This window comes from Pseudophryne corroboree, chromosome 2 (assembly GCF_028390025.1).
Source record: "Pseudophryne corroboree isolate aPseCor3 chromosome 2, aPseCor3.hap2, whole genome shotgun sequence".
Lineage (NCBI taxonomy): Eukaryota > Metazoa > Chordata > Amphibia > Anura > Myobatrachidae > Pseudophryne > Pseudophryne corroboree.
This window is the reverse complement of record NC_086445.1, coordinates 857,396,333-857,422,007: the sequence shown is the minus strand read 5'-3', so window position 1 is coordinate 857,422,007 and position 25,675 is coordinate 857,396,333. Positions and strand designations below refer to the sequence as shown.

General features: G+C 47.7%; 1 protein-coding gene across 2 annotated transcripts; it reads right to left on the bottom strand.

Moving 5' to 3' along the window:
- Positions 1-5,603: 5,603 nt before the first annotated feature.
- EMC6 (ER membrane protein complex subunit 6) lies at positions 5,604-24,270 on the bottom strand. 2 transcript variants are annotated; one of them, XM_063957372.1, is made up of 3 exons: positions 24,096-24,270; positions 12,333-12,424; positions 5,604-6,316 (listed from the first exon to the last, which is right to left on the bottom strand). In XM_063957372.1, exon 3 carries the CDS (start codon positions 6,285-6,287, stop codon positions 5,955-5,957), a length of 333 nt encoding a protein of 110 aa, XP_063813442.1. In that variant the 5' UTR covers positions 6,288-6,316; positions 12,333-12,424; positions 24,096-24,270; the 3' UTR covers positions 5,604-5,954. The 2 variants fall into 2 exon arrangements, with proteins under 2 accessions (XP_063813442.1, XP_063813441.1); XM_063957371.1 differs by lacking the exon at positions 12,333-12,424 and having other exon boundaries at positions 24,096-24,264.
- Between the last annotated feature and the right edge of the window lie 1,405 nt (positions 24,271-25,675).

Sequence of the window (25,675 nt, the reverse complement as noted above, 5' to 3'; positions counted from 1 at the left end):
CATTGCCATCCTGCTTCTCGTGCCGCCCTGGCGGTTTACATGGGCGACCGCCGTGATGTTGTCTGACTGAATCAGTACTGGGTGGTTTTGAAGCAGGGGCTCTGCTTGACTCAGGGCGTTGTAAATGGCCCTTAGTTCCAGTATATTTATGTGTAGTGAAGTCTCTAGACTTGACCACTGTCCTTGGAAGTTTCTTCCCTGAGTGACTGCCCCCCATCCTCGGAGGCTTGCATCCGTGGTCACCAGGACCCAGTCCTGTATGCTGAACCCGAGGCCCTCGAGAAGATGAGCACTCTGCAGCCACCACAGCAGAGACACCCTGGCCCTTGGGGACAGGGTGATCAACCGATGCATCTGAAGATGCGATCCAGACCATTTGTCCAACAGATCCCACTGAAAGATTCTTGCATGGAACCTGCCGAAGGGAATTGCTTCGTAAGAAGCCACCATCTTTCCCAGGACTCGCGTGCAGTGATGCACCGACACCTGTTTTGGTTTCAGGAGGTCCCTGACCAGAGATGACAATTCCTGGGCCTTCTCCACCAGGAGAAACACCTTCTTCTGTTCTGTGTCCAGAATCATGCCCAGGATAAGCAGACGCGTCGCAGGAATCAGCTGCGACTTTGGGATATTCAGAATCCAGCCGTGCTGTTGCAACACTTCCTGAGAGAGTGCTACGCTGACCAACAACTGCTCTCTGGACCTCGCCTTTATGAGGAGATCGTCCAAGTACGGGATAATTATAACTCCCTTCTTCCGAAGGAGTATCATCATTTCGGCCATTACCTTGGTAAATATTCTCGGTGCCTGTGGAGAGACCAAACGGCAACGTCTGGAATTGGTAATGACAGTCATGTACCACAAACCTGAGGTATTCCTGGTGAGGTGGGTAAATGGGGACATGCAAGTAAGCATCCTTGATGTCCAGCGACACCATAAAATCCCCCTCTTCCAGGCTTGCAATAACCGCCCTGAGCGATTCCATTTTGAACTTGAACTTCTTTATATAAGTGTTCAAGGATTTTAAATTCAGAATGGGTCTCACCGAACCGTCCGGTTTTGGTACCGCAAACATTGTGGAATAGTAACCCCTGCCCTGTTGAAAGAGGGGGACCTTGATTATCACCTGCTGGAGGTACAGCTTGTGAATTGCCGCCAGTACTACCTCCCTTTCCCTGGGAGCAGCTGGCAAGGCTGATTTGAGGTAACGGCAAGGGGGAGTCGCCTCAAACTCCAGCTTGTATCTCTGAGATACAATTTGTACAGCCCAGAGATCCACTTGTGAGCGAACCCACTGGTTGCTGAAGTTTCGGAGACGCGCCCCCACCGCACCTGGCTCCGCCTGTGGAGCCCCAACGTCATGCGGTGGACTTAGTGGAAGCAGGGGAGGATTTTTGTTCCTGGAAACTGGCTGCCTGGTGCAGCTTCTTTCCTCTACCCTTGCCTCTGGCCAGAAAGGATGCTCCTCTGACCCGCTTGCCTTTCTGAGGCCGAAAGGACTGCACTTGATAATATGGTGCTTTCTTAGGCTGTGAGGGAACCCGAGGTAAAAAAGTCGACTTCCCAGCAGTTGCTGTGGATACGAGGTCCGAGAGACCATCCCCAAACAATTCCTCACCCTTATAAGGCAAAACCTCCATGTGTTTTTTAGAATCAGCATCACCTGTCCACTGCAGAGTCCATAATACTCTCCTGGCAGAAATGGACATTGCATTAATTCTAGATGCCAGCAGGCAAATGTCCCTCTGGGCATCCCGCATATATAAGACGATGTCTTTTATATGTTCGATGGTTAGCAAAACAGTATCCCTGTCGAGGGAATCAATGTTGTCTGACAGGGTATCAGTCCATACTGCTGCAGCACTACACATCCAGGCTGAAGCAATAGCAGGTCTCAGTAGAGTACCAGAGTGTGTATACACAGACTTCAGGATAGCTTCCTGCTTTCTATCCGCAGGCTCCTTTAGGGCGGCCGTATCCTGAGACGGCAGTGCCACCCTTTTAGATAAGCGTGTTAGCGCCTTGTCCACCCTAGGGGATGTTTCCTAACGTAACCTATCCGTTGGCGGGAAAGGGTACGCCATCAGTAACCTCTTAGAAATCACTAGTTTCTTATCAGGGGAACTCCACGCTTCTTCACAGAAATCATTTAATTCATCAGATGGGGGAAAAGTCACTGGCTGCTTTTTCTCCCCAAACATAATACCCCTCTTGGTGGTAACCGGGTTAATATCAGAAATGTGCAATACATCTTTCATTGCAGTAATCATGCATCGGATGGCTTTTGTAGACTGTACATTTGTCTCATCTACAGTCAGACTCCGTGTCGACATCTGTGTCTACCATCTGAGCTAGCGGGCGTTTATGAGCCCCCGACGGCTTCTGAATCGCCTGGGCAGGCGCGGGCTGAGACCCCGGCTGTCCCAAGGCTGCTGCGTCATCGAACCTTTTATGTAAGGAGTTGACACTGTCGGTTAAGACCTTCCACATATCCATCCAATCAGGTGTCGGCCCCGTCGGGGGCGACACCACACTTATCTGCCCCTGCTCCGCCTCCACGTAACCCTCCTCATCAAACATGACAGGACCCCACAAAGTCCTTTGGGGAGACAGAGTATGCCAGCACACACCACAGCGCTATATAACACAGGGATTTACACTATAAAAAGTGATTTACCCAATAGCTGCTTAAATATCTTATTTGCGCCTAAATTTATGTGCCCCCCTCTCTTTTTTACCCTTCTTGTATCAGGATACTGCAGGGGAGAGCCTGGGGAGCTGCTTCCAGCGGAGCTGTGAAGGGAAAATGGCGCTGGTGTGCTGAGGAAGAAAGCCCCGCCCCCTCAGCGGCGGGCTTCTGTCCCGCGTTTTATGTAACTTAATGGCGGGTTTTTTTTTTTACACATATACAGTTTTCAGACTGTATTATGTGTATTTTAAGTGCCAAAAGGTATTATAATTGCTGCCCAGGGCGCCCACCCCCGTCCCCCAGCGCCCTGCACCCTACAGTGACCGGAGTGTGTGGTGTGCTGCGGGAGCAATGGCGCACAGCTGCGGTGCTGTGCGCTACCTTAATGAAGACAGGAGTCTTCTGCCGCCGATTTCATCGCTTCTCTTCTGTCTTCTGGCTCTGCAAGGGGCACGGTGGCGCGGCTCCGGGAACGGACGATCGAGGTCAGGCCCTGTGTTCGAACCCTCTGGAGCTAATGGTGTCCAGTAGCCTAAGAAGCACAAGCTAGCTGCAAGCAGGTAGGTTTGCTTCTCTCCCCTCAGTCCCACGTAGCAGTGAGTCTGTTGCCAGCAGATCTCACTGAAAATAAAAACCTAACAAATACTTTCTTTTCTAGCAAGCTCAGGAGAGCCCACTACGAGCACCCAGCTCTGGCCGGGCACAGATTCTAACTGAGGTCTGGAGGAGGGGCATAGAGGGAGGAGCCAGTGCACACCAGATAGTACCTAATCTTTCTTTTAGAGTGCCCAGTCTCCTGCGGAGCCCATCTATTCCCCATGGTCCTTACGAAGTTCCCAGCATCCACTAGGACGTCAGAGGGTATCCATATCAGCAGCTAAATTCTCAGCCCATTTAGCAATAGCACTACTCACCCGTACCGACGCCACAGAAGGTCTGAGCAATGCACCCGTATTAGTGAAAATGGACTTCAGAGACGTCTCCAGCTTGCGATCCGCCGGATCCTTGAGAGCTGCCGTGTCAGGAGACGGAAGCGCCACCTTCTTAGACAAACGAGATAGAGCTTTGTCAACATTTGGAGACGCCTCCTATTTTTCCCTGTCATCAGAGGGGAAAGGATACGCCATGTAAATCCTCTTGGGAATCTGCCACCTCTTGTCCGGCGACTCCCAAGCCTTTTCACAGAGTATTCATTTCATGAGAGGGGGGAAACTTCACCTCAGGTTTTTTTCCCTTTGAACAAACAAATCCTTGTTTCCTGCACCGCAGGTTCATCAGAAATGCGTAAAACATCTTTTATAGCCACAATCATGTACTGAATACTCTTGACCAATCGTGGATGTAAAGCAGCCTCAGTGAAGTCGACATCGGAATCAGAATCCGTGTCGGTATCAGTATCTACCTGGGTAAACGGCCGCTTTTGCGACCCCGATGGGATCTGAGACAAAGCATCCTCCATGGAATTTCTCCACACCTGTGTCTGCGACTCTGATTTATCTAAGCTTTTTGACAAAGATGCCACATTTGTATTAAGTGTACTTAATGTGAGCAACTCAGGTGTCGGCTGCGCCGACAGAACCAATTCCAGACCCACATCTGCTCCCCCAGTAACCTCCTCCGGTGAATAACATTCAGCCTCAGACAAGCAGACACTGAGTATCGACACACCGACAAACGCACACAATGCCTCAGCTAGGGGACAGGCCCACAAGGAAGCCCGGATAGAGGAACACGGAGGGAGTATGCCTGCTCACACCCCAGCACCCATATATCACCCCAACTAATATATGTAAAAAGCGCTGCTTTAAAACAATAAATATGCACCATAAAACTGTGCCCCCCACCCACCCCACCCGATTAGCTCCCAGTTACTTGTAGAGGAGCTTTTGGAGGTCCCGGGCCAGCGTCTCATGCAGCTGCGTATATGAGGGAAAATGGCGCTGGTGAGCCGCACGACTAAGTTCCGCGCCCCTTCCCGGCGCGCTTCAGCCCGCTAAATTTGAAAAATGAAAATGCCGGCGGGGGTTTGAAAAACGGTGCCGAGGCACCGAAAAGCCTTCTGCCGGTATCCCAGACCTCAGTAAATGCTGCCCAGGGCGCCCCCCCCCCTCAGCGCCCCGCGAGTGCCGTTGGAGAAGTGTGTGGGAGCATGGAGCGCAGCGCTACCGCTGCGCTGTACCTCGTTACTGAAGTCTTCTCCTTCTGCATACTCACCCAGCTTCTTTCTTCTGTGAGGGGAGTGACGGCGCGGCTCCGGGAACAAGCAGCTAGGCGCACAAAGTGATCGAACCCTCTGGAGCTAATGGTGTCCAGTAGCTGAGAAGCAGATCCCTTAAACTAAGAAGAAGAAGTAGGTCCTGCTTCTCTCCCCTCAGTCCCACGATGCAGGGAGCCTGTAGCCAGCAGGTCTCCCTGAAAATAAAAAACCTAACAAAAGTCTTTTCTAGAGAAACTCAGGAGAGCTCCCCTAGTGAGTGTCCAGTCAGTCCTGGGCACAAAGTCTAACTGAGGTCTGGAGGAGGGGCATAGAGGGAGGAGCCAGTTCACACCCAGTTAAAGTCTTTTCAGTGTGCCCAAGCTCCTGCGGATAACGTCTATACCCCATGGTCCTTTTGGAGTCCCCAGCATCCTCTAGGACGTAAGAGAAATAAAAATAAAAAGGTATGATTAACTATTTTTATAAGCATTTTTATTTAAGTTTTCCCTTAATTCAGAGCCGCGTATCAAAAGTTGCTCTTTAGTATAATGGAAAGTAGAGAAGTGGGCCTACCTAACGTTTACTAAATGACTGACTTTAGCATAGCAATATCAAAAGTTAACCCAGCGCTAGTTTCCAGTTTGTAGAGCTTTAGTTTAATAGTTATACACATACAGCGGACAATGGATATACTGAATGTAAGACAAATCAGACAGGTAGCAGCAAAAAGGTTTACTAAGCATTGCAGAGCTCCATACTGAGGTTAGACAACTTGTACAGTAGAATACATATATTAACAGACACTGTACATACTGCATATTTTATTAAGACGTTCCTACCATACTTCCATACCATTTTTGAGTTGCGTGACAAAATACAAGTAATTTTAGAAGTGTGTAATCATTTTAATTAAAGAAAGCATACAGAATTATAAGTTACTAACCGAAATCACGCAATCATTTCATTAAGTTAAAAACTAAATCTGACTAGTGAAACAAACTGTTGGGCAGGAGTCTTTGAATTCCATTAAAAAGAGTATGACTGAAAGGCAGATCCACACGGCAGAGTTCAGTACACATGCACCATGCCATATAGGAAAGTCCAGAACAGGACATAGGTAAAGAGACCACCGATTAGCCCTCCAGTAAAAAGAGGCCTCCTCGATTTAAAATATTTATTCCACCTCCGTCCAGACTTTAATACTAGGAGCAAGGAGAGGAGGAAGGACGCGAGGAAGTAAAAGATGAATCCATACAGGCCAGTTAAGCCAAGGATACCAGCTGTGGCTCCAGAGAGGGCAGAGACCGATGTCCTGCAATAGTCAAGGACCGCCGCATTCCCTCGTACTGCAGCTTCACTTATAAAATGTGGGCCTTCTCTCTTCAGGGCTATGGCAGCCATTGCTGGAACTCTATGGGTATCTTCTACAGCTGTAGAACAGAAAAGAGGTAGATTAGTGTACCTTGTTATTAACCAAAGCTCTTTTCAATTAGAACAAATTCTGTTGAAATGTCTAATGAACACCTCTGTCTGATTCCAAGTAAGCAATAAAAATAAGATTTTACTTACCGATAAATCTATTTCTCGTAGTCCGTAGTGGATGCTGGGACTCCGTCAGGACCATGGGGAATAGCGGCTCCGCAGGAGACAGGGCACAAAATTTAAAAGTTTGACCACTAGGTGGTGTGTACTGGCTCCTCCCCCTATGACCCTCCTCCAAGCCTCAGTTAGGATACTGTGCCCGGACGAGCGTACACAATAAGGAAGGATTTTGAATCCCGGGTAAGACTCATACCAGCCACACCAATCACACCGTACAACTTGTGATCTGAACCCAGTTAACAGTATGACAAACGTAGGAGCCTCTGAACAGACGGCTCACAACAATAACAACCCGATTTTTTTGTAACAATAACTATGTACAAGTATTGCAGACAATCCGCACTTGGGATGGGCGCCCAGCATCCACTACGGACTACGAGAAATAGATTTATCGGTAAGTAAAATCTTATTTTCTCTGACGTCCTAGTGGATGCTGGGACTCCGTCAGGACCATGGGGATTATACCAAAGCTCCCAAACGGGCGGGAGAGTGCGGATGACTCTGCAGCACCGAATGAGAGAACTCCAGGTCCTCCTTAGCCAGGGTATTAAATTTGTAGAATTTTACAAACGTGTTCTCCCCTGACCACGTAGCTGCTCGGCAGAGTTGTAATGCCGAGACCCCTCGGGCAGCCGCCCAAGATGAGCCCACCTTCCTTGTGGAATGGGCCTTGACAGATTTAGGCTGTGGCAGGCCTGCCACAGAATGTGCAAGTTGAATTGTGCTACAAATCCAACGAGCAATCGTCTGCTTAGAAGCAGGAGCACCCAGCTTGTTGGGTGCATACAGTATAAACAGCGAGTCAGATTTTCTGACTCCAGCCGTCCTTGAAATATATATTAAGATCCCACGGTGCCACTGGGGGCACAACCGGGGGCTGTATATGTAGTACTCCTTTTACAAAAGTCTGGACTTCAGGAACTGAAGCCAATTCTTTCTGGAAGAAAATCGACAGGGCCGAAATTTGAACCTTAATGGACCCTAATTTGAGGCCCATAGACAATCCTGTTTGCAGGAAATGTAGGAATCGACCCAGTTGAAATTCCTCCGTCAGGGCCTTCCTGGCCTCACACCACGCAACATATTTTCTCCAAATGCGGTGATAATGTTGTGCAGTCACCTCCTTCCTGGCTTTTACCAGGGTAGGGATGACCTCTTCCGGAATGCCTTTTTCCCTTAGGATTCGGCGTTCAACCGCCATGCCGTCAAACGCAGCCGCGGTAAGTCTTGGAATAGACACGGTCCCTGCTGAAGCAGGTCCCGTCTTAGAGGTAGAGGCCACGGATCTTCCGTGAGCATCTCCTGAAGTTCCGGGTACCAAGTTCTTCTTGGCCAATCCGGAGCCACGAGTATCGTTCTTACTCCCCTTTGCCGTATAATTCTCAGTACTTTTGGTATGAGAGGCAGAGGAGGAAACACATACACTGACTGGTACACCCATGGTGTTACCAGAGCGTCTACAGCTATTGCCTGAGGGTCTCTTGACCTGGCGCAATACCTGTCCAGTTTTTTGTTGAGGCGGGACGCCATCATGTCCACCATTGGTCTTTCCCAATGGACCACAATCATGTGGAAGACTTCTGGATGAAGTCCCCACTCTCCCGGGTGCAGATCGTGTCTGCTGAGGAAGTCTGCTTCCCAGTTGTCCACTCCCGGGATGAACACAGCTGACAGTGCTAACACATGATTTTCTGCCCAGCGGAGAATCCTTGCAGCTTCTGCCATTGCCCTCCTGCTTCTTGTGCCGCCCTGTCTGTTTACGTGGGCGACTGCCGTGATGTTGTCCGACTGAATCAACACCGGCTGACCCTGAAGCAGAGGTTTTGCCAGGCTTAGAGCATTGTAGATTGCTCTTAGCTCCAGTATATTTATGTGAAGAGACGTCTCCAGGCTTGACCACACGCCCTGGAAGTTTCTTCCCTGTGTGACCGCTCCCCAGCCTCTCAGGCTGGCATCCGTGGTCACTAGGACCCAGTTCTGTATGCCGAATCTGCGGCCCTCTAACAGATGAGCACTCTGCAACCACCATAGCAGAGACACTCTTGTCCTTGTGGACAATTTTATCCGCTGATGCATCTGCAGATGCGATCCGGACCATTTGTCCAGCAGATCCCACTGAAAAGTTCGTGCATGGAATCTGCCGAATGGAATCGCTTCGTAATAAGCTACCATTTTTCCCAGGACTCTTGTGCATTGATGCACAGATACTTTTCCTGGTTTTAGGAGGTTCCTGACTAGATCGGATAACTCCCTGGCTTTCTCCTCCGGAAGAAATACCTTTTTCTGAACAGTGTCCAGAATCATCCCTAGGAACAACAGACGTGTCGTCGGGATCAGTTGGGATTTTGGAAAATTCAGAATCCACCCGTGTTGTTGGAGCACTACTTGGGTTAGTGCTACTCCGACCTCCAGCTGTTCTCTGGATCTTGCCCTTATCAGGAGATCGTCCAAGTAAGGGATAATTAAGACGCCTTCTCTTCGAAGAAGGATCATCATTTCGGCCATTACCTTGGTAAAGACCCGGGGTGCCGTGGACAATCCAAACGGCAGCGTCTGAAACTGATAATGACAGTTTTGGACCACGAACCTGAGGTACCCTTGGTGTGAAGGACAAATTGGAACATGAAGGTAAGCATCCTTGATGTCCAAGGACACCATAAAATCCCCTTCTTCCAGATTCGCTATCACTGCTCTGAGTGACTCCATCTTGAACTTGAATTTTTGTATGTACAGGTTCAGAGATTTTAGATTTAGAATCGGTCTTACCGAGCCGTCCGGCTTCGGTACCACAAATAGCGTGGAGTAATACCCCTGTCCCTGTTGTAGGAGGGGTACCTTGACTATCACCTGCTGAGAATACAGCTTGTGAATGGCCTCCAATACCGTCGCCCTGTCGGAGGGAGACGTTGGCAAAGCAGACTTTAGGAAACGGCGAGGAGGGGACTTCTCGAATTCCAACCTGTAACCCTGAGATACTACCTGCAGGATCCAGGGGTCCACCTGCGAGTGAGCCCACTGTGCGCTGAAATGTTTGAGGCGACCCCCCACCGCCCCTGAGTCTGCTTGTAAGGTCCCAGCGTCATGCCGACGCCTTTGTAGAAGCCGGGGAGGGCTTCTGCTCCTGGGAAGGAGCTGCTTGTTGCAGTCTCTTACCCTTTCCTTTGCCTCGGGGCAAATAGGAATGTCCTTTTGCTCGTTTGTTCTTATAGGAACGAAAGGACTGCGGCTTTTTCTGCTGGGAGGTGACCTGGGGTAAAAAAGGTGGATTTTCCGGCCGTTGCCGTGGCCACCAGATCAGATAGACCGACCCCAAATAAATCCTCCCCCTTATACGGCAATACTTCCATATGACTCCGACCAAGCCACGCCAGCACTGCACATCCAGGCTGAGGCGATTGCTGGTCTCAGTATAACACCCGTATGTGTGTATATACTTTTTAATGTATTCTCCAGCCTCCTATCAGCTGGATACTTGAGGGCGGCCGTATCAGGAGACGGTAACGCCACTTGCTTTGATAAGCGTGTGAGCGCCTTATCCACCCTAGGAGGTGTTTCCCAGCGCGCCCTAACCTCTGGCGGGAAAGGGTATAATGCCAATAACTTCTTTGAAATTAGCAGTTTTCTATCTGGGGTAACCCACGCTTCATCACACACTTCATTCAGTTCCTCTGATTCAGGAAAAACTATCGGTAGTTTTTTCACACCCCACATAATACCCCTTTTTGTGGTACTTGCAGTATCAGAGATATGCAAAGCCTCCTTCATTGCCGTGATCATATAACGTGTGGCCCTACTGGAAAATACGTTTGTTTCTTCACCGTCGACACTGGATTCAGTGTCAGTGTCTGGGTCTGTGTCGACCGACTGAGGTAAAGGGCGTTTTACAGCCCCTGACGGTGTCTGAGACGCCTGGACAGGTACTAACTGGTTTGCCGGCTGTCTCATGTCGTCAACCGACTTTTGTAGCGTGCTGACACTATCCCGTAATTCCATAAACAAAGCCATCCATTCTGGTGTCGACTCCCTAGGGGGTGACATCACCATTACAGGCAATTGCTCCGCCTCCACGCCAACATCGTCCTCATACATGTCGACACACACGTACCGACACACAGCAGACACACAGGGAATGCTCTGATAGAAGACAGGACCCCACTAGCCCTTTGGGGAGACAGAGGGAGAGTTTGCCAGCACACACCCAAGCGCTATAAATATATATAGGGACAACCTTAATAAGTGTGTTCCCTTTATAGCAGCTCAAATATTATAAATATCGCCAATAAGTGCCCCCCCTCTCTGTTTTTACCCTGTTTCTGTAGTGCAGTGCAGGGGAGAGTCCTGGGAGCCTTCCTCGCAGCGGAGCTGGGCAGGAAAATGGCGCTGTGTGCTGAGGAGAATAGGCCCCGCCCCCTTTTCGGCGGGCTTCTTCTCCCGGTTTTTTTGGAACCTGGCAGGGGTTAAATACATCCATATAGCCCCAGGGGCTATATGTGATATATTTTAGCCAGAATAGGTATATTACATTGCTGCCCAGGGCGCCCCCCCCAGCGCCCTGCACCCTCAGTGACCGCTGGTGTGAAGTGTGTGGAGAGCAATGGCGCACAGCTGCAGTGCTGTGCGCTACCTCATGAAGACTGAGACGTCTTCTGCCGCCGGTTTCTGGACCTCTTCTCTATTCGGCATCTGCAAGGGGGTCGGCGGCGCGGCTCCGGTGACCCATCCAGGCTGTACCTGTGATCGTCCCTCTGGAGCTAGTGTCCAGTAGCCTAAGAAGCAAATCCATCCTGCACGCAGGTGAGTTCACTTCTTCTCCCCTAAGTCCCTCGTTGCAGTGAGCCTGTTGCCAGCAGGACTCACTAAAAATAAAAAACCTAACAAACTTTTTCTAAGCAGCTCTTTAGGAGAGCCACCTAGATTGCACCCTGCTCGGACGGGCACAAAAACCTAACTGAGGCTTGGAGGAGGGTCATAGGGGGAGGAGCCAGTACACACCACCTAGTGGTCAAACTTTTAAATTTTGTGCCCTGTCTCCTGCGGAGCCGCTATTCCCCATGGTCCTGACGGAGTCCCAGCATCCACTAGGACATCAGAGAAAAGGGGGAATGCAGATTATGAGCCATCATCTAAAGCTTTCAACAAATTTATAGCAATAACTGAAAAACATGAGCAGAACAAAAAAGTTTAAGAGGTAAGAATCAGTAACAATGAGAATTGGAGTGTTCTGTGACGCTATAGGTCAGCCAACAGCACAAGTTATGGCTTTTTCATATAAGGAATAGTAAAAAAATGTGAAATTAATGTTGGCTATAACAATGCTGCACCATAAATTTATGCTGGGCATACACGTATAGATAAAATGCCTGTTGGTCCGACAGGCATTTTATCTGGCAGCTTTAGACACTGCAGATAATGTGGATACACAGTACACTGAGCTCTCTCAGTGTATTGGCCATGATATTGACGCTTCGTCCATGTAAAGGTACAGGGGAAACATCCATTAGTCTACCGCGGTAGTGCATACAATGCGGCCGACTTTCAGCTTAGAAAACATTGTGCCTAACAGACATGCTGGATAATCCAGCATGTACAACTGATATACTTTAGGATCAGTCGCCCGGATACACGCTACAATTATCTGGCCGAACCACCCGATATCGACACATCAGCCAGATAATTGTAGCGTGTATGTCCAAAATTAGATTTTTTTTTATTTAACTTTAGTTCAAGATACCATCACAATATAACAGTAGTTTGTAGTTGCAAATAACCAATATCTTCTGTAAGTATGTTATACTGAATATAAAATGTACACACATAAACACACAAATGTATATCACCACGCACAATTGTTAGTCCATAAACGCGTTTGTAGAAGTAGGTTCCTCTTTCCTATTTGCAGCTCCCCTTATTATCTCCTCACGATACACTTGATTACTCTATATAAACAGAAGGGGTGTGCAGCATAGTTAAGCACAGTTTACAATATTAATCAAAGCACACAGATCACCCACATCTAGTACGTCATCAGTAGCATATCAACCACTTTGCCTGCCACCAATCGTCAGATCCCCGAACCAAGTCTTAAGGCCCATACACACTTGCCGATAAAATGAGCGACATTGCTAATTTTCCCCCTCCATGAGCGACGTCGCTCATTTTAATCGGCAAATGTGTATGCCGCCAGCGACGACCGATGCGCGGCCCCGCGGGTCGGCAACGATCGTCGCTGTCGCCAGTGCATGCATGCAGGATCTGGACTGTCGTCCACAACCTGCATGCAGGGCTGGCGGAGGCGTGACGTCACTGAGCGATATGAGCAGTCATATCGCTCAGTGTGTACAGTCGGCCGCCCCGGGTGGGGAAACATTAGACGTCGCTCACAGAGCGACATCGTCTAATGTGTACGGACCTTAGTTACGTACTGGTTATGTATTTTTCACTTCCCAGCTTTCTCCGGCTGGCAGATTTCCTAGTTCTGCAATTGACATCAGCCCGCTCTATGTCCAGAAGCATTTTGTAATACCCGATTATTCCATCACCCACTGATGACGGGATCACGCATGACAGAACACACGTGGGCGAAGAGCGGGCTGACATCACATGCGGATGTGGGACTATCTGCCAACCAAGGAAACTGACCATACTTATTGGTACCAACTGGATGGAGTGAAGCTTGGTGTGGAGATCTGCTGACCGGTTGCAGGCAAAGTGCTTTTATTCTACTGATATTTTACTACATGTATGTAATTTGTGTGTTGTGATTTTTCTCAGGTGGCTCCTGATGGACGCTACCAAAATCAACGCAGATCTTGATCTATTAGAGATTGCCTTTTAAAGTACATATCCTGCAACAAAAACTCTACATTTTGCATAGCAAATCATAATTTGACTTATACCTTTTTAAAAAGCTGGAGGAAGAGAGATGCAGATGCACACTCCGAGCACTAAGAACACAGATAGTAAAAATAATTTAAATAAACCCTCACAATTAACATGGAGTATAAGTGAAGTTCTTAGCACACATTTGCGCATATGCGGGCCCATGCACTGCGACCAGGTGATGTCATCACATGGGTCCCTTACATCCCTAATACTATCACATTATATAAATTTATCAAGTTCTTACTTTCCAATAGTGCCCTTATTAATGTGTGATCTGAAATGCAGGAACCTTGGCAATTAAAACACCCGAGGGTAAATAGGTGGGGTGCCAATACCAGAGAAAGGGCGAAGAGCCCTTGCCACTACCAACGGTTAAAAAGCACCAGTGGCCGGGAGGACAGTGGTAACAATCCAATTACTCATTGACTTTTCCCTCTGTATGCCGTTTCTTTACAATAAGGCTCGCCTCCCAGTTCCATAATAACTAATTGAATAACTACATTGACTCTCCCTCTGCATATAGCCTATTCAGAACAAGGCTTTGAGCTGTTTTATTACCACTAGTGGAGTAAGTCCAATGGACTTTGTCTCTATATATTGACAATCTACCTATTTTCTTCAGTGTTGTGGCGACACAAAATTAGTATCTATAACCACTATTGAAGAGAGACTATCTTATCCGTGTGGACAAATAGTATTCCACCAAGTACCTCTATTATCTGCTGGTTACTCCTAATTTGAAACGGTGTATAAATTTATTATACAGGTCAAACGGATTACAACGGCCACTGAAAATGTATATATATGTTTTATTGTTGTTCTTTATCCCAGTAGTGGGAAGGTTAAACGTGCATCTTTTAAAGGTATAATTTTCTGTGTTTTCAGCCAGTCAATATATGTTCAGCTCTTGATATATAACTATATGTCACAAACTCTTAAAATAAAAACTAAATAATTTTTAGCCATCTACCAGCGATTTTTAATTTCTTTTTACATATTTTTGTGTGTAAGGACTTGTTAGAACAGACATAAAATTAACATTTTGAGTCTAAAATTCTCAGTGATCCTCAGACTTCATTGAATTTTTTAATGTGGCCCACGCTAATTTAAAGGTTGAAGACCCCTGATATAGATGCTCTGGCTGCATTTTGCCTGAGGTTTTCAGTCTTTTGGCATCACATCCAGACCCAACTCCATCTCCCAGGCCAGCTCATGGAAACATCGAATTTGACAGCAGATAAGAACCAATTGGCCCATCTAGTTCTGTGCCTTTTTTACCATATTATTACCTCAAACCTTATTTGATCCTTCTTTCTTTGTAAGGATATCCTTAAGTCCATCACATGCATGTTTAAATTGCTCTACTGTCTTAGCCTCAATCACCTCTGATGGGAGGCTATTCCACTTGTCTACTAAGCTTTCTATGAAGTAATTTTTAATAAAATTTCAAGTGAACCTACCTCACTCCAGTTTCAGTGCATGTCCCCGTGTTCTAATGCTTCTCTTCACTTGAAGAATGTTTCCCTCCTGGACTTTTTAAAAACCCTTGATATATTTGAAAGTTTCTATCATGTCTGCCTTTTCCCTTCTCCAAACTATACATAGTCTGTCTGGGCATGTTTGTGATGTAGGCCGTGCACCATTTTAGTTGCCCTACTTTGTACAGTCTCTAATATATTAAATATCCTTCTGAAGATATGGCCTCCACAATCCATAGTCTAGATGAGGCAGTACCAATGACCTATACAGTGGCATTATTACTTCTTTCTGCTGCAGATTCCTCTCCCTACGCAACCAAGCATCTGACTAGCCTTTCTCATTGCTTTGTTACATTGCTTACCTGCCTTAAAGTCACATGAAATAGTGACTCCTCAGCAGTTTCCAGTATAGTGCCATTAATAATAAGATTTTACTTACCAGTAAATCTATTTCTCGTAGTCCGTAGTGGATGCTGGGGACTCCGTAAGGACCATGGGGATTATACCAAAGCTCCCAAACGGGCGGGAGAGTGCGGATGACTCTGCAGCACCGAATGAGCAAACACAAGGTCCTCCTCAGCCAGGGTATCACACTTGTAGAACTTTGCAAAAGTGTTTGAACCTGACCAAGTACCCGCTCGGCAAAGCTGTAATGCCGAGACCCCTCGGGCAGCCGCCCAAGAAGAGCCCACCTTCCTAGTGGAATGGGCCTTAACTGATTTTGGCAGCGGCAATCCAGCCGCATAATGAGCCTGCTGGATCGTGTTACAGATCCAGCGAGCAATAGTTTGCTTTGAAGCAGGAGCACCAAGCTTGTTGGAAGCATACAGGATAAACAAAGACTCTGTTTTCCTGACCCTAGCCGTTCTGGCTACATAAACCTTCAAAGCCCTGACCACATCAAGTAACTCGGAATCCTCCAAGTCAGTAGTAGCCACAGGCACCACAATAGGTTGGTTTATATGAAAGGATGAAACCACTTTCGGCAGAAATTGTGGACGGGTCCGCAATTCTGCTCTATCCGCATGGAAAACCAGATAGGGGCTTTTATGTGACAAAGCCGCCAACTCTGACACACGCCTAGCCGAAGCCAAGGCTAATAAGCATGACCACCTTCCACGTGAGATATTTCAACTCCACCGTTTTGAGTGGTTCAAACCAGTGGGATTTCAGGAAACTCAACACCACGTTAAGATCCCAAGGTGCCACTGGAGGCACAAAAGGGGGCTAAATATGCAGCACTCCCTTTACAAACGTCTGAACTTCAGGTAGAGAAGCCAACTCCTTTTGAAAGAAAATGGATAGGGCCGAAATCTGGACCTTAATGGAACCCAATTTTAGGCCCAAATTCACTCCGGACTGTAGGAAGTGAAGGAAACGGCCCAGCTGGAATTTCTCCGTAGGAGCATTCCTGGCCTCACACCAAGCAACATATTTTCGCCATATACGGTGATAATGTTGAGCTGTCACGTCCTTCCTAGCCTTTATCAGCGTAGGAATGACCTCATCTGGAATGCCTTTCTCTGCTAGGATCCGGCGTTCAACTGCCATGCCGTCAAACGCAGCCGCGGTAAGTCTTGGAACAGACAGGGCCCCTGTTGCAACAAGTCCTGTATTAGAGGAAGAGGCCACGGGTCCTCTGTGAGCATTTCTTGCAGATCTGGATACCAAGTCCTTCGTGGCCAATCTGGAACAATGAGTATTGTTCTCACTCCTCTTTTTCTTATTATCCTCAGCACCTTGGGTATGAGAGGAAGAGGAGGAAATACATAGACCGACTGGAACACCCACAGTGTCACCAGGGCGTCTACAGCTATCGCCTGAGGGTCTCTTGACCTGGCGCAATACCTCTGTAGCTTTTTGTTGAGGCGGGATGCTATCATGTCCACCTGTGGCAGTTCCCACCGACTTGTAATCTGTGCGAAGACTTCCTGATGAAGTCCCCACTCTCCCGAGTGGAGGTCGTGTCTGCTGAGGAAGTCTGCTTCCCAGTTATCCACTCCCGGGATGAACACTGCTGATAGTGCGCTTACGTGATTCTCCGCCCAGCGAAGAATTCTGGTGGCTTCCGCCATCGCGACTCTGCTCCTTGTGCCGCCTTAGCGGTTTACATGAGGCACTGCGGTTATGTTGTCTGACTGAATCAGAACCGGTTGGTCGCGAATCAGGGTCTCTGCTTGACGTAGGGCGTTGTATATGGCCCTTAGTTCCAGGATGTTGATGTGAAGGCAAGTCTCTTGACTTGACCACAGACCTTGGAAATTTCTTCCCTGTGTGACTGCACCCCAACCTCGGAGGCTTGCGTCCGTGGTCACCAGGACCCAGTCCTGAATGCCGAATCTGCGGCCCTCAAGAAGGTGAGCGCTCTGCAGCCACCACAGGAGTGACACCCTGGCCCTGGGGGATAGGGTGATTAACCGATGCATCTGAAGATGTGATCCGGACCACTTGTCCAGTAAGTCCCATTGAAAAGTCCTCGCATGGAACCTGCCGAAGGGAATGGCCTCGTATGAGGCCACCATCTTTCCCAGGACACGAGTGCAGTGATGCACTGAAACCTGTTTTGGTTTTAATAGGTTCTGACCAGTGTCATGAGTTCCTGAGCTTTCTCCATCGGGAGAGAAACCCTTTTCTGGTCTGTGTCTAGAACCATGCCCAGGAAAAGCAGACGAGTCGTAGGAATCAACTGCGACTTTGGAATATTTAGAATTCAGCCGTGTTGCCGTAACACTTCCAGAGAAAGTGCTACGCTGATCAGCAACTGCTCTCTTGATCTCGCTTTTATGAGATCGTCCAAGTATGGGATCATTGTGACTCCTTGCTTCCGCAGGAGTACCATCATTTCCGCCATTACCTTGGTAAATATTCTCGGTGCCGTGGAGAGACCAAACGGCAACGTCTGAAATTGGTAAGGACAATCCTGTACCACAAATCTGAGGTACGCCTGATGAGGTGGATAAATGGGGACATGAAGGTATGCATCCTATATGTCCAGAGACACCATAAAATCCCCCCCTTCCAGGCTTGCGATGACCGCTCCAGCGATTCCATCTTGAACTTGAACCTTTTCAGGTATATGTTCAGGGATTTTAAATTCAATATGAGTCTGACCGAACCGTCCGGTTTCGGGACTACAAACATGGTCGAATAATAACCCCTTCCTTGTTGAAGGAGGGGAACCTTGACCACCACCTGTTGAAGATACAATTTGTGAATTGCAGTTAACACTATTTCCCATTCGTGGGGGGAAGCTGGCAGGGCCGATTTGAGGTATCGGTGAGAGGGCATCTCCTCGAATTCCAGCTTGTATCCCTGAGACACAATATCTATTGCCCAGGGATCCAACTGGGAGTGAACCCACTTGTGGCTGAAATTTCGAAGACGTGCCCCCACCGGGCCTAGCTCCGCCTGTGGAGCCCCAGCGTCATGCGGTGGATTTTGTAGAGGCCGGGGAGGACTTCTGTTCCTGGGAACTAGCTGTGTTGTGCAGCTTCTTTCCTCTGCCCCTGCCTCTGGCAAGAAAGGACGCACCTCTGACTTTCTTGTTTTTCTGTGATCGAAAGGACTGCATTTGATAATACGGTGCTCTTAGGCTGTGAGGAAACATATGGCAAAAAATTTGACTTTCCAGCAGTAGCTGTGGAGACCAGGTCCGAGAGACCCTCCCAAAACAATTCCTCACCATTGTAAGGTAAAACCTCCATATGCCTTTTTGAGTCGGCATCACCTGTCCATTGCAGAGTCCACAGGACCCTTCTGGCAGAAATTGACATAGCATTTATTCTAGAACCCAGTAGACTAATGTCTCTTTGCGCATCTCTCATATATAGGACAGCGTCTTTAATATGCCCCAAGGTCAACAATATAGTATCCTTGTCTAAGGTATCAATTTCCTCAGACACTGTATCCGTCCATGCTGCTACAGCACTACACACCCAGGCCGACGCGATCGCCGGCCTCAGTAAGGTACCTGAATGTGTATAAATGGACTTCCGGGTTACCTCCTGTTTGCGATCCGCAGCATCTTTGAGGGTAGCCGTATCCTGTGACGGCAGGGCTACCTTCTTGGATAAGCGTGTTAAAGCTTTGTCCACCTTAGGGGAGGATTCCCAGCGTAACCTGTCCGTTGGCGGGAAAGGATACGCCATAAGAATCCTTTTGGAAATCTGCAGTTTTTTATCTGGAGATTCCCAAGCCTTTTCACATAACTCATTTAGCTCGTGTGAGGGGGGAAAGGTTACCTCCGGCTTCTTTTCCCCATACATATGTACCCTCTTGTCAGGGACTGGGATTTCCTCTGTGATGTGCAACACATCCTTAATTGCTATAATCATAGAACGGATGGATTTAGCCAATTTTGGCTGTAACTTTGCATCATCGTAATCGACACTGGAGTCAGAATCCATGTCGGTATCTGTGTCAACAATTTGGGATAGTGGGCGCTTCTGAGACCCTGACGGCCTCTGCAACATAGGATCAGGCACGGGTTGGGACCCTGACTGTCCTGAGGCTTCAGCTTTTTCTAACCTTTTATGCAAGGAATTAACATTATCATTTAAAACCTTCCACATATCAATCCAATCAGGTGTCGGCGCCGTCGGCGGAGACACCACATTCATTTGCTCCCGCTCTGCTTCCACAGCCTTCCTCATCAGACATGTCGACACAAGCGTACCGACACCACACACACAGGGAATGCCCTTTTTGAAGACAGTTCCCCCACAAGGCCCTTAGGAGAGACAGAGAGAGAGTATGCCAGCACACACCCCAGCGCTATAAACCCAGGAATAACACAGTAACTTAATGTTAACCCAGTAGCTGCTGTTTATATATTGTTTTTTTGCGCCTAATTATGTAACCCCCCTCTCTTTTTACCCTCTTCTACCGTGTATCTGCAGGGGAGAGCCTGGGGAGCTTCCTCTCAGCGGAGCTGTGGAGAAAAAATTGCGCTGGCGAGTGCTGAGGAAGAAGCTCCGCCCCCTCGACGGCGGGCTTCTGTCCCGCTTAAATATGCAATTTTTGGCGAGGGCTCATACATATATACAGTGCTCAGCTGTATATATGTTTAACTTCTGCCAAAAGAGGTCCCAAATGCTGCCCAGGGCGCCCCCCCCCCCTGCGCCCTGCACCCTTACAGTGACCGGAGTATGTGAGGTGTGTGGGAGCAATGGCGCACAGCTGCAGTGCTGTGCATTACCTCAGTGAAGAACGGAGTCTTCTGCCGCCTGTGAAGTCTTCTTTGCTTCTCATACTCACCCGGCTTCTGTCTTCCGGCTCTGCGAGGGGGACGGCGGCGCGGCTCTGGGATCGGACGGCGAGGGTGAGATCCTACGTACGATCCCTCTGGAGCTAATGGTGTCCAGTAGCCTAAGAAGCAGGACCTAGCTAGGTCCAGAGAGTAGGGCTGCTTCTCTCCCCTCAGTCCCACGATGCAGGGAGTCTGTTGCCAGCAGAGCTCCCTGAAAATAAAAAAACCTAACAAAATACTTTCTCTCAGCAAACTCAGGAGAGCTCACTGAAAATCACCCAGCTCGTCTGGGCACAGTATCAAACTGAGGTCTGGAGGAGGGGCATAGAGGGAGGAGCCAGTGCACACCAGAACCTAAATTCTTTCTTAAAGTGCCCATGTCTCCTGCGGAGCCCGTCTATCCCCATGGTCCTTACGGAGTCCCCAGCATCCACTAGGACGTTAGAGAAACTATATTTAGCCTTTGGATTTTTGAGACCCAAGTGCATGATTTGGCATTAAACTGTAACTGCCACGCTCTTGACCATTCCTCTAGTCTACCTAGATCCTCAATCATATGTTTTACCCCTCCTGGTGTATACCTTTGTATCATCTGCAAAAAGGTATACTTTCCCTTTAATGCCATTTGCAATGTCACCAATAAAGATATTAAAAAGCACTGGTCCAAGTACAGATCCCTGGGGTACTCCACTGGTAACATTTCCGTCCTGTGAATACACTCCATTTACTACAACTCTGTTTTCTATCCTGCAACCAAGATCTTATCCATTCAACCATCTTAGTATCCAATCCCAAGCTTTCACGTTTATATAGCAGTCTGCTATGTAGGACAGTGTCAAAAGCCTTACTTAAGTCTAGAGAAGATATATCTATGGCTCCACCTTTATCTATTACTTTAGTCACACAGTCTAAAAAAAAGTCAATAAGGTTTGTTTGACATGATCTCCCCCAGTGAATCCATACTGTTAGGGATCCTGTAAATTGCTGGATTTCAGAAAATGTACAACTTTCTTTTTAGATTGTTCCCATCAATTTACCCATTACTTATGTAAGGCTCACTGGTCGGTAGTTGCTTGCCTCTTCCTTGCTTCCTCTTTTGTACAGTGGGACTACGTTCACTCTTTTCCTCTGGAATTACTCCTGTAGCTAGGTTGTTAATAGGTTGGTTATGGGAAATAAAGATATCAGAGTGATATGAGGCCACAGGAGTCCCAGAGCTGGAGACAGAAAGTCTGCAAAGGAGTATAAGGAGTATATGGTGCTCTGCTGTGGGAGCCAAATCAGGGGGAATAGAAGTGGCGAAACGGAAGATATTGATAAAAAAAAACATTTAGATGAAAAGCCAAATCTATCCCGTAGGGTGGAGAACTCAGAAAATGTGGCTAAAGGCGAGAGGCCCCTGGAGGAATTTATTATTTTATTTTATCCAGGGGATAAAAGGGGGAAGGTGGTATTGTTCCAGAGAGGGGCTATAAGTTGGAGGATATTAAGTAATCCAAACACCCTGGAGTAGTAATCACATATGTAGAGGGTGAATCAACAAGTGGAAGGGAGCCTCCGGGAAGAAATACAAGAAAAAGGAGTAAGGAGAAAATAGGCCTATGGATGCGCCCTCAAGACCCATCCAAAGTCAAAGGTGCAGGTCAGTATAGAACAAGACCGCTTGAGCGGGTAGATACTGTAAGTAGCATTCTGGAAACAAGGTAAGCCTAGGCCAGAGCTGGCCAAACCAGTCCTCGAGATCTTCCAACAGTTCACATTTTCCAGACCATCTAGCTGGTGCACAGGTGTAGTCATTACTAATTAAGATTTGCTACATTCATTCCTAACTGATAATTCTACAGATCTCCAGGAGACCTGGAAAACATGAACTGTTGGTAGATCTCGAGTATCGGTTTGGCCAGCCGTGGCCTAGCCCTACATTCTTAAGAGCGTTTGCACAGAACTTTGCGCACTCTGGGTCTCAGACCTGCCCAAATGCATCTTATAACTGAGTGCAGGGGGCAAGTCAGAAAGAGGGAGGGAACATGAACGGGTAGAGTTTGACATAGGTAAAGGAAGTGGGTGAGAATATTAATTTTCACAGCATTCCTTTACCAGTCCAGGCCACTAGGTCTTGTTGAATAGATGTGAGCAGTGAAAGGAAATTCATCAAGAAAAGATTTGTATGATGGCGAGATACATACTTAGAGATTTCAAAGAGGGGCGCAATGGAAATTGAAAGTAAATTTGAGGTGTGGAGTGTAAAATTTCCATTTTATTTTAAACATTTCCATTTATTTTAAAGTTAGACATATGATCATAAACAGACAATTCCAAGAGTATGGGGATTGAGTGAAGGGAATGTGACCCAAGGAGGACATAATTGGCATGTAGAGAGTTTATGATCAGCAGGGCCAACTCGAATCCCAGTTTTTTTGAGGACAGTCTAGCGGCAATGGCCTAAATTATCAGCACAAAGAAGATTAGCTAAGGGGCATCCCTGTCTCCTACTGTGAATAGTGAAAGAAGCGAATGTGAACCCATTAACAAGGACTGATGCGTTGAAATACAATGAAGACAACCTGTAATTCCATTGAAAAACAGAGGCAAGGGTAATATGCAAAAAAACTCCAGTCTACCCTACTGAAGGCCTTTTCTGCATCGAGGGACACCAGAGCAGAGAGCAAGTGGAGAGTGCAACCCTTTGTATACTAAACACACACATAAAGGAGGTGTATTTCCATCTTACAAATTATTCACAGAAATACCAGTCAGAACAGCAGTCCAATCTCCTCTCGCCTTTAATGAATTTTAATGAGGGTGAGAAGAGGACAGAGACTCAAATGAGGTGAGGGGACACAGAAGAAATATAGTGCCCAGAGACAACAGCCTACATATAGGTGTGTGTGGCACATACTGTAGCAGGAGATCACACATTTCAGAAGGGACACCATCACCACAGTTTTTGCACCACCATACAGTATGTGCATGCAAGCACTTTGCTGCAAGCTAGCAGACTGTACAAAGCACACACATCAGAAATAGTTGATGGATAATTGTAACCACCCATACACACAGCTGGATGTTCAGATATATCGGCCGGCAGCTGTGCTACGCAGTTGACACTATATGTCTGAACGATGTCATTTACTAACATCACCCACGGGCTTGTAATATATTGGCTATTCGCTAGAATGGCTGATATATCACCTATTATGTACTAATCTTAAAGCACAAAGGAATAACTGCCACTAAGTAACCTAGTAAATGGACCCAGCATACAACAGATCACCTCGGTCTGCCCAATCCACCGCTCTGCACCCTTCCCAGCTACATATGAACCTTTCATGGCGCAAAGCAGAAATTTTATTTATTTATTAACAGTTTCTTATATAGCGCAGCATATTCTGTTGCGCTTTACAATTAGAACAACAGTAATAGAACAAAACTGGGGAACAACAGTAATAGAACAAAACTGGGTAAAAACAGATAGAGGTAGGAAGGCCCTGCTCTCAAGTTTACAATCTATAGGGAATCTGGCTAAAGTCTAACCCGTTGCACTGCCGTGGCGCTCACTGTGAATTCCCCCGTTTTATATGGTACAGAAGCCGCTGTTTCTGTACTTTGTGTGTAGATATGTATATATATAGCTCGCACATCTTCACTGGTCATGTCAATTGTCTTTAAATTGCATGGACACATTATTGCAGATTGGAAGACGACTCCTCTCATTGACAGCCGGTAGGGAGTCGGGACAGGCTGTGTACAAGGAACACGAATTATGCATAATCTAGATTGAGGAATACACGGGGATCAGCGAGATAAACTGTATGTGTCATACATGCACGGTGCCCCCTCCCCCGTGCCGGGCGCTGGTGCCCGGCAGAGTATGGGGGAGTAAGGTGCAGAGTGACCCGGCTATGAGCCATGTGACTGATGCCGCATGCTGCCGTCTATAACACCGCAGACACAGTGAGCAAAACAGCCGCACCTCCCTCCTCTCACAGCGTGTCTCACCTCCGTGAACAGTTCCTCGCTGTCTCGCTCACCGGCAGCCTCCTCTCGTCCCCACCACCAGACCAGTCTCACTCACAGCAAGCTCTCCGCCATCTTGAGAAATCACAGGAAATAAATTTCCAGCTCTTCCGTTAGCCTTTGTGGAGAGTGCAGGCGGCCATATTGGTTTCTGGCATTTTACTTACTCATACGTCAATTTACGGCCGGGGCTCTGCCTAGGCTCAGGGCTGTTCACACGGTAGCGTCTAGATTCTCTTCGTACAGAGGACCTTTCCCATAACCCCCTGGGTCCATGTCACAAGCTATTTGGAATAGAAAAGTGTGGCGAGCGGAGCGAAGCGAGACACCGAGCCCGATGCGTGGCGAGCGTCCAATGCTGCATAGAAAAAAAAATAAAAAATACCCCAGATGATCGGAGAACGAAGAAAACATTTAGGAGCTGTAAGGGCGGAAGTTCTCTCATGCCCACTCATTTTGTCACGTCCAGGTCCTTTGCACGAAGGCAACATAGACACAACCCTGTTCACACGGTTGGACCCAAGGTCTTATAGGAAAGGTCCTCATCCTCTCCACGAAGGGAGACTAGACACTACCCGTAAGCCTGATCAGGACTCATTATTAGCATAGCTACCTATGTGTGGCATACTACTAACCAATCTGTAGACTGAGCGCCAACGGTTGCGGAACTAAAACCCCCAGCATGTCTTGCCAGCAGCATATTTCAGTGACAGTTGTGTTTGTGACCTATATATCTATTTCTCTAACGTCCTTGAGGATGCTGGGACTCCGTAAGGACCATGGGGAATAGACGGGCTCCGCAGGAGATAGGGCACTTTAAGAAAGCTTTGGATTCTGGGTGTGCACTGGCTCCTCCCTCTATGACCCTCCTCCAGACCTCAGTTTTACACTGTGCCCAGAGCAAGATGGGTGGTATCCGTTCACATGGTCGACCATGTTATGGTCGACAGTCATTAGGTCGACCACTATTGGTCGACATTGACATGGTCGACATGGACACATGGTCGACACATGAAAATGGTCGCCACCTGAAATGTCGACACATGAAAAGGTCGACATGCATTTTTAAACTTGTTTTTCTTTTGGGGAACTTTTCCATACTTTACGATCCACATGGACTACGATTGGAACGGTAAAGTGTGCCGAGCGAAGCGGTAGCGGAGCGAAGGCACCATGCCCGAAGCATGGCGAGCGAAGCGAGCCATGCAAGGGGACGGGGTGCACTAATTGGGGTTCCCAGTCACTTTACGCAAAAAACGACACCAAAAAAAGTTGAAAAACTCATGTCGACCTTTTCATATGTCGACCTTTCATGTGTCGCCCATTTTCATGTGTCGACCATGTGTCCATGTCGACCATGTCAATGTCGACCAATAGTGGTCGACCTAATGACTGTCGACCATAACATGGTCGACCATTCATACCGGAACCAAGATGGGTGCACTGTAGAGAGCTCTCCAGAGTTCTCTGCCTGAAAGCAATTTTGTTTGGATTTTTCTTCTACTTTTTACTACTTTTTCACAGGGAGCACTGCTGGCAACAGGCTCCCTGCATTGAGGGAC

What these genes read in the sequence shown, in the direction of transcription:
- EMC6 (XM_063957372.1), bottom strand. Translation starts at nt 6,287, where the DNA reads ATGGCTGCCATAGCCCTGAAGAGAGAAGGCCCACATTTTATAAGTGAA.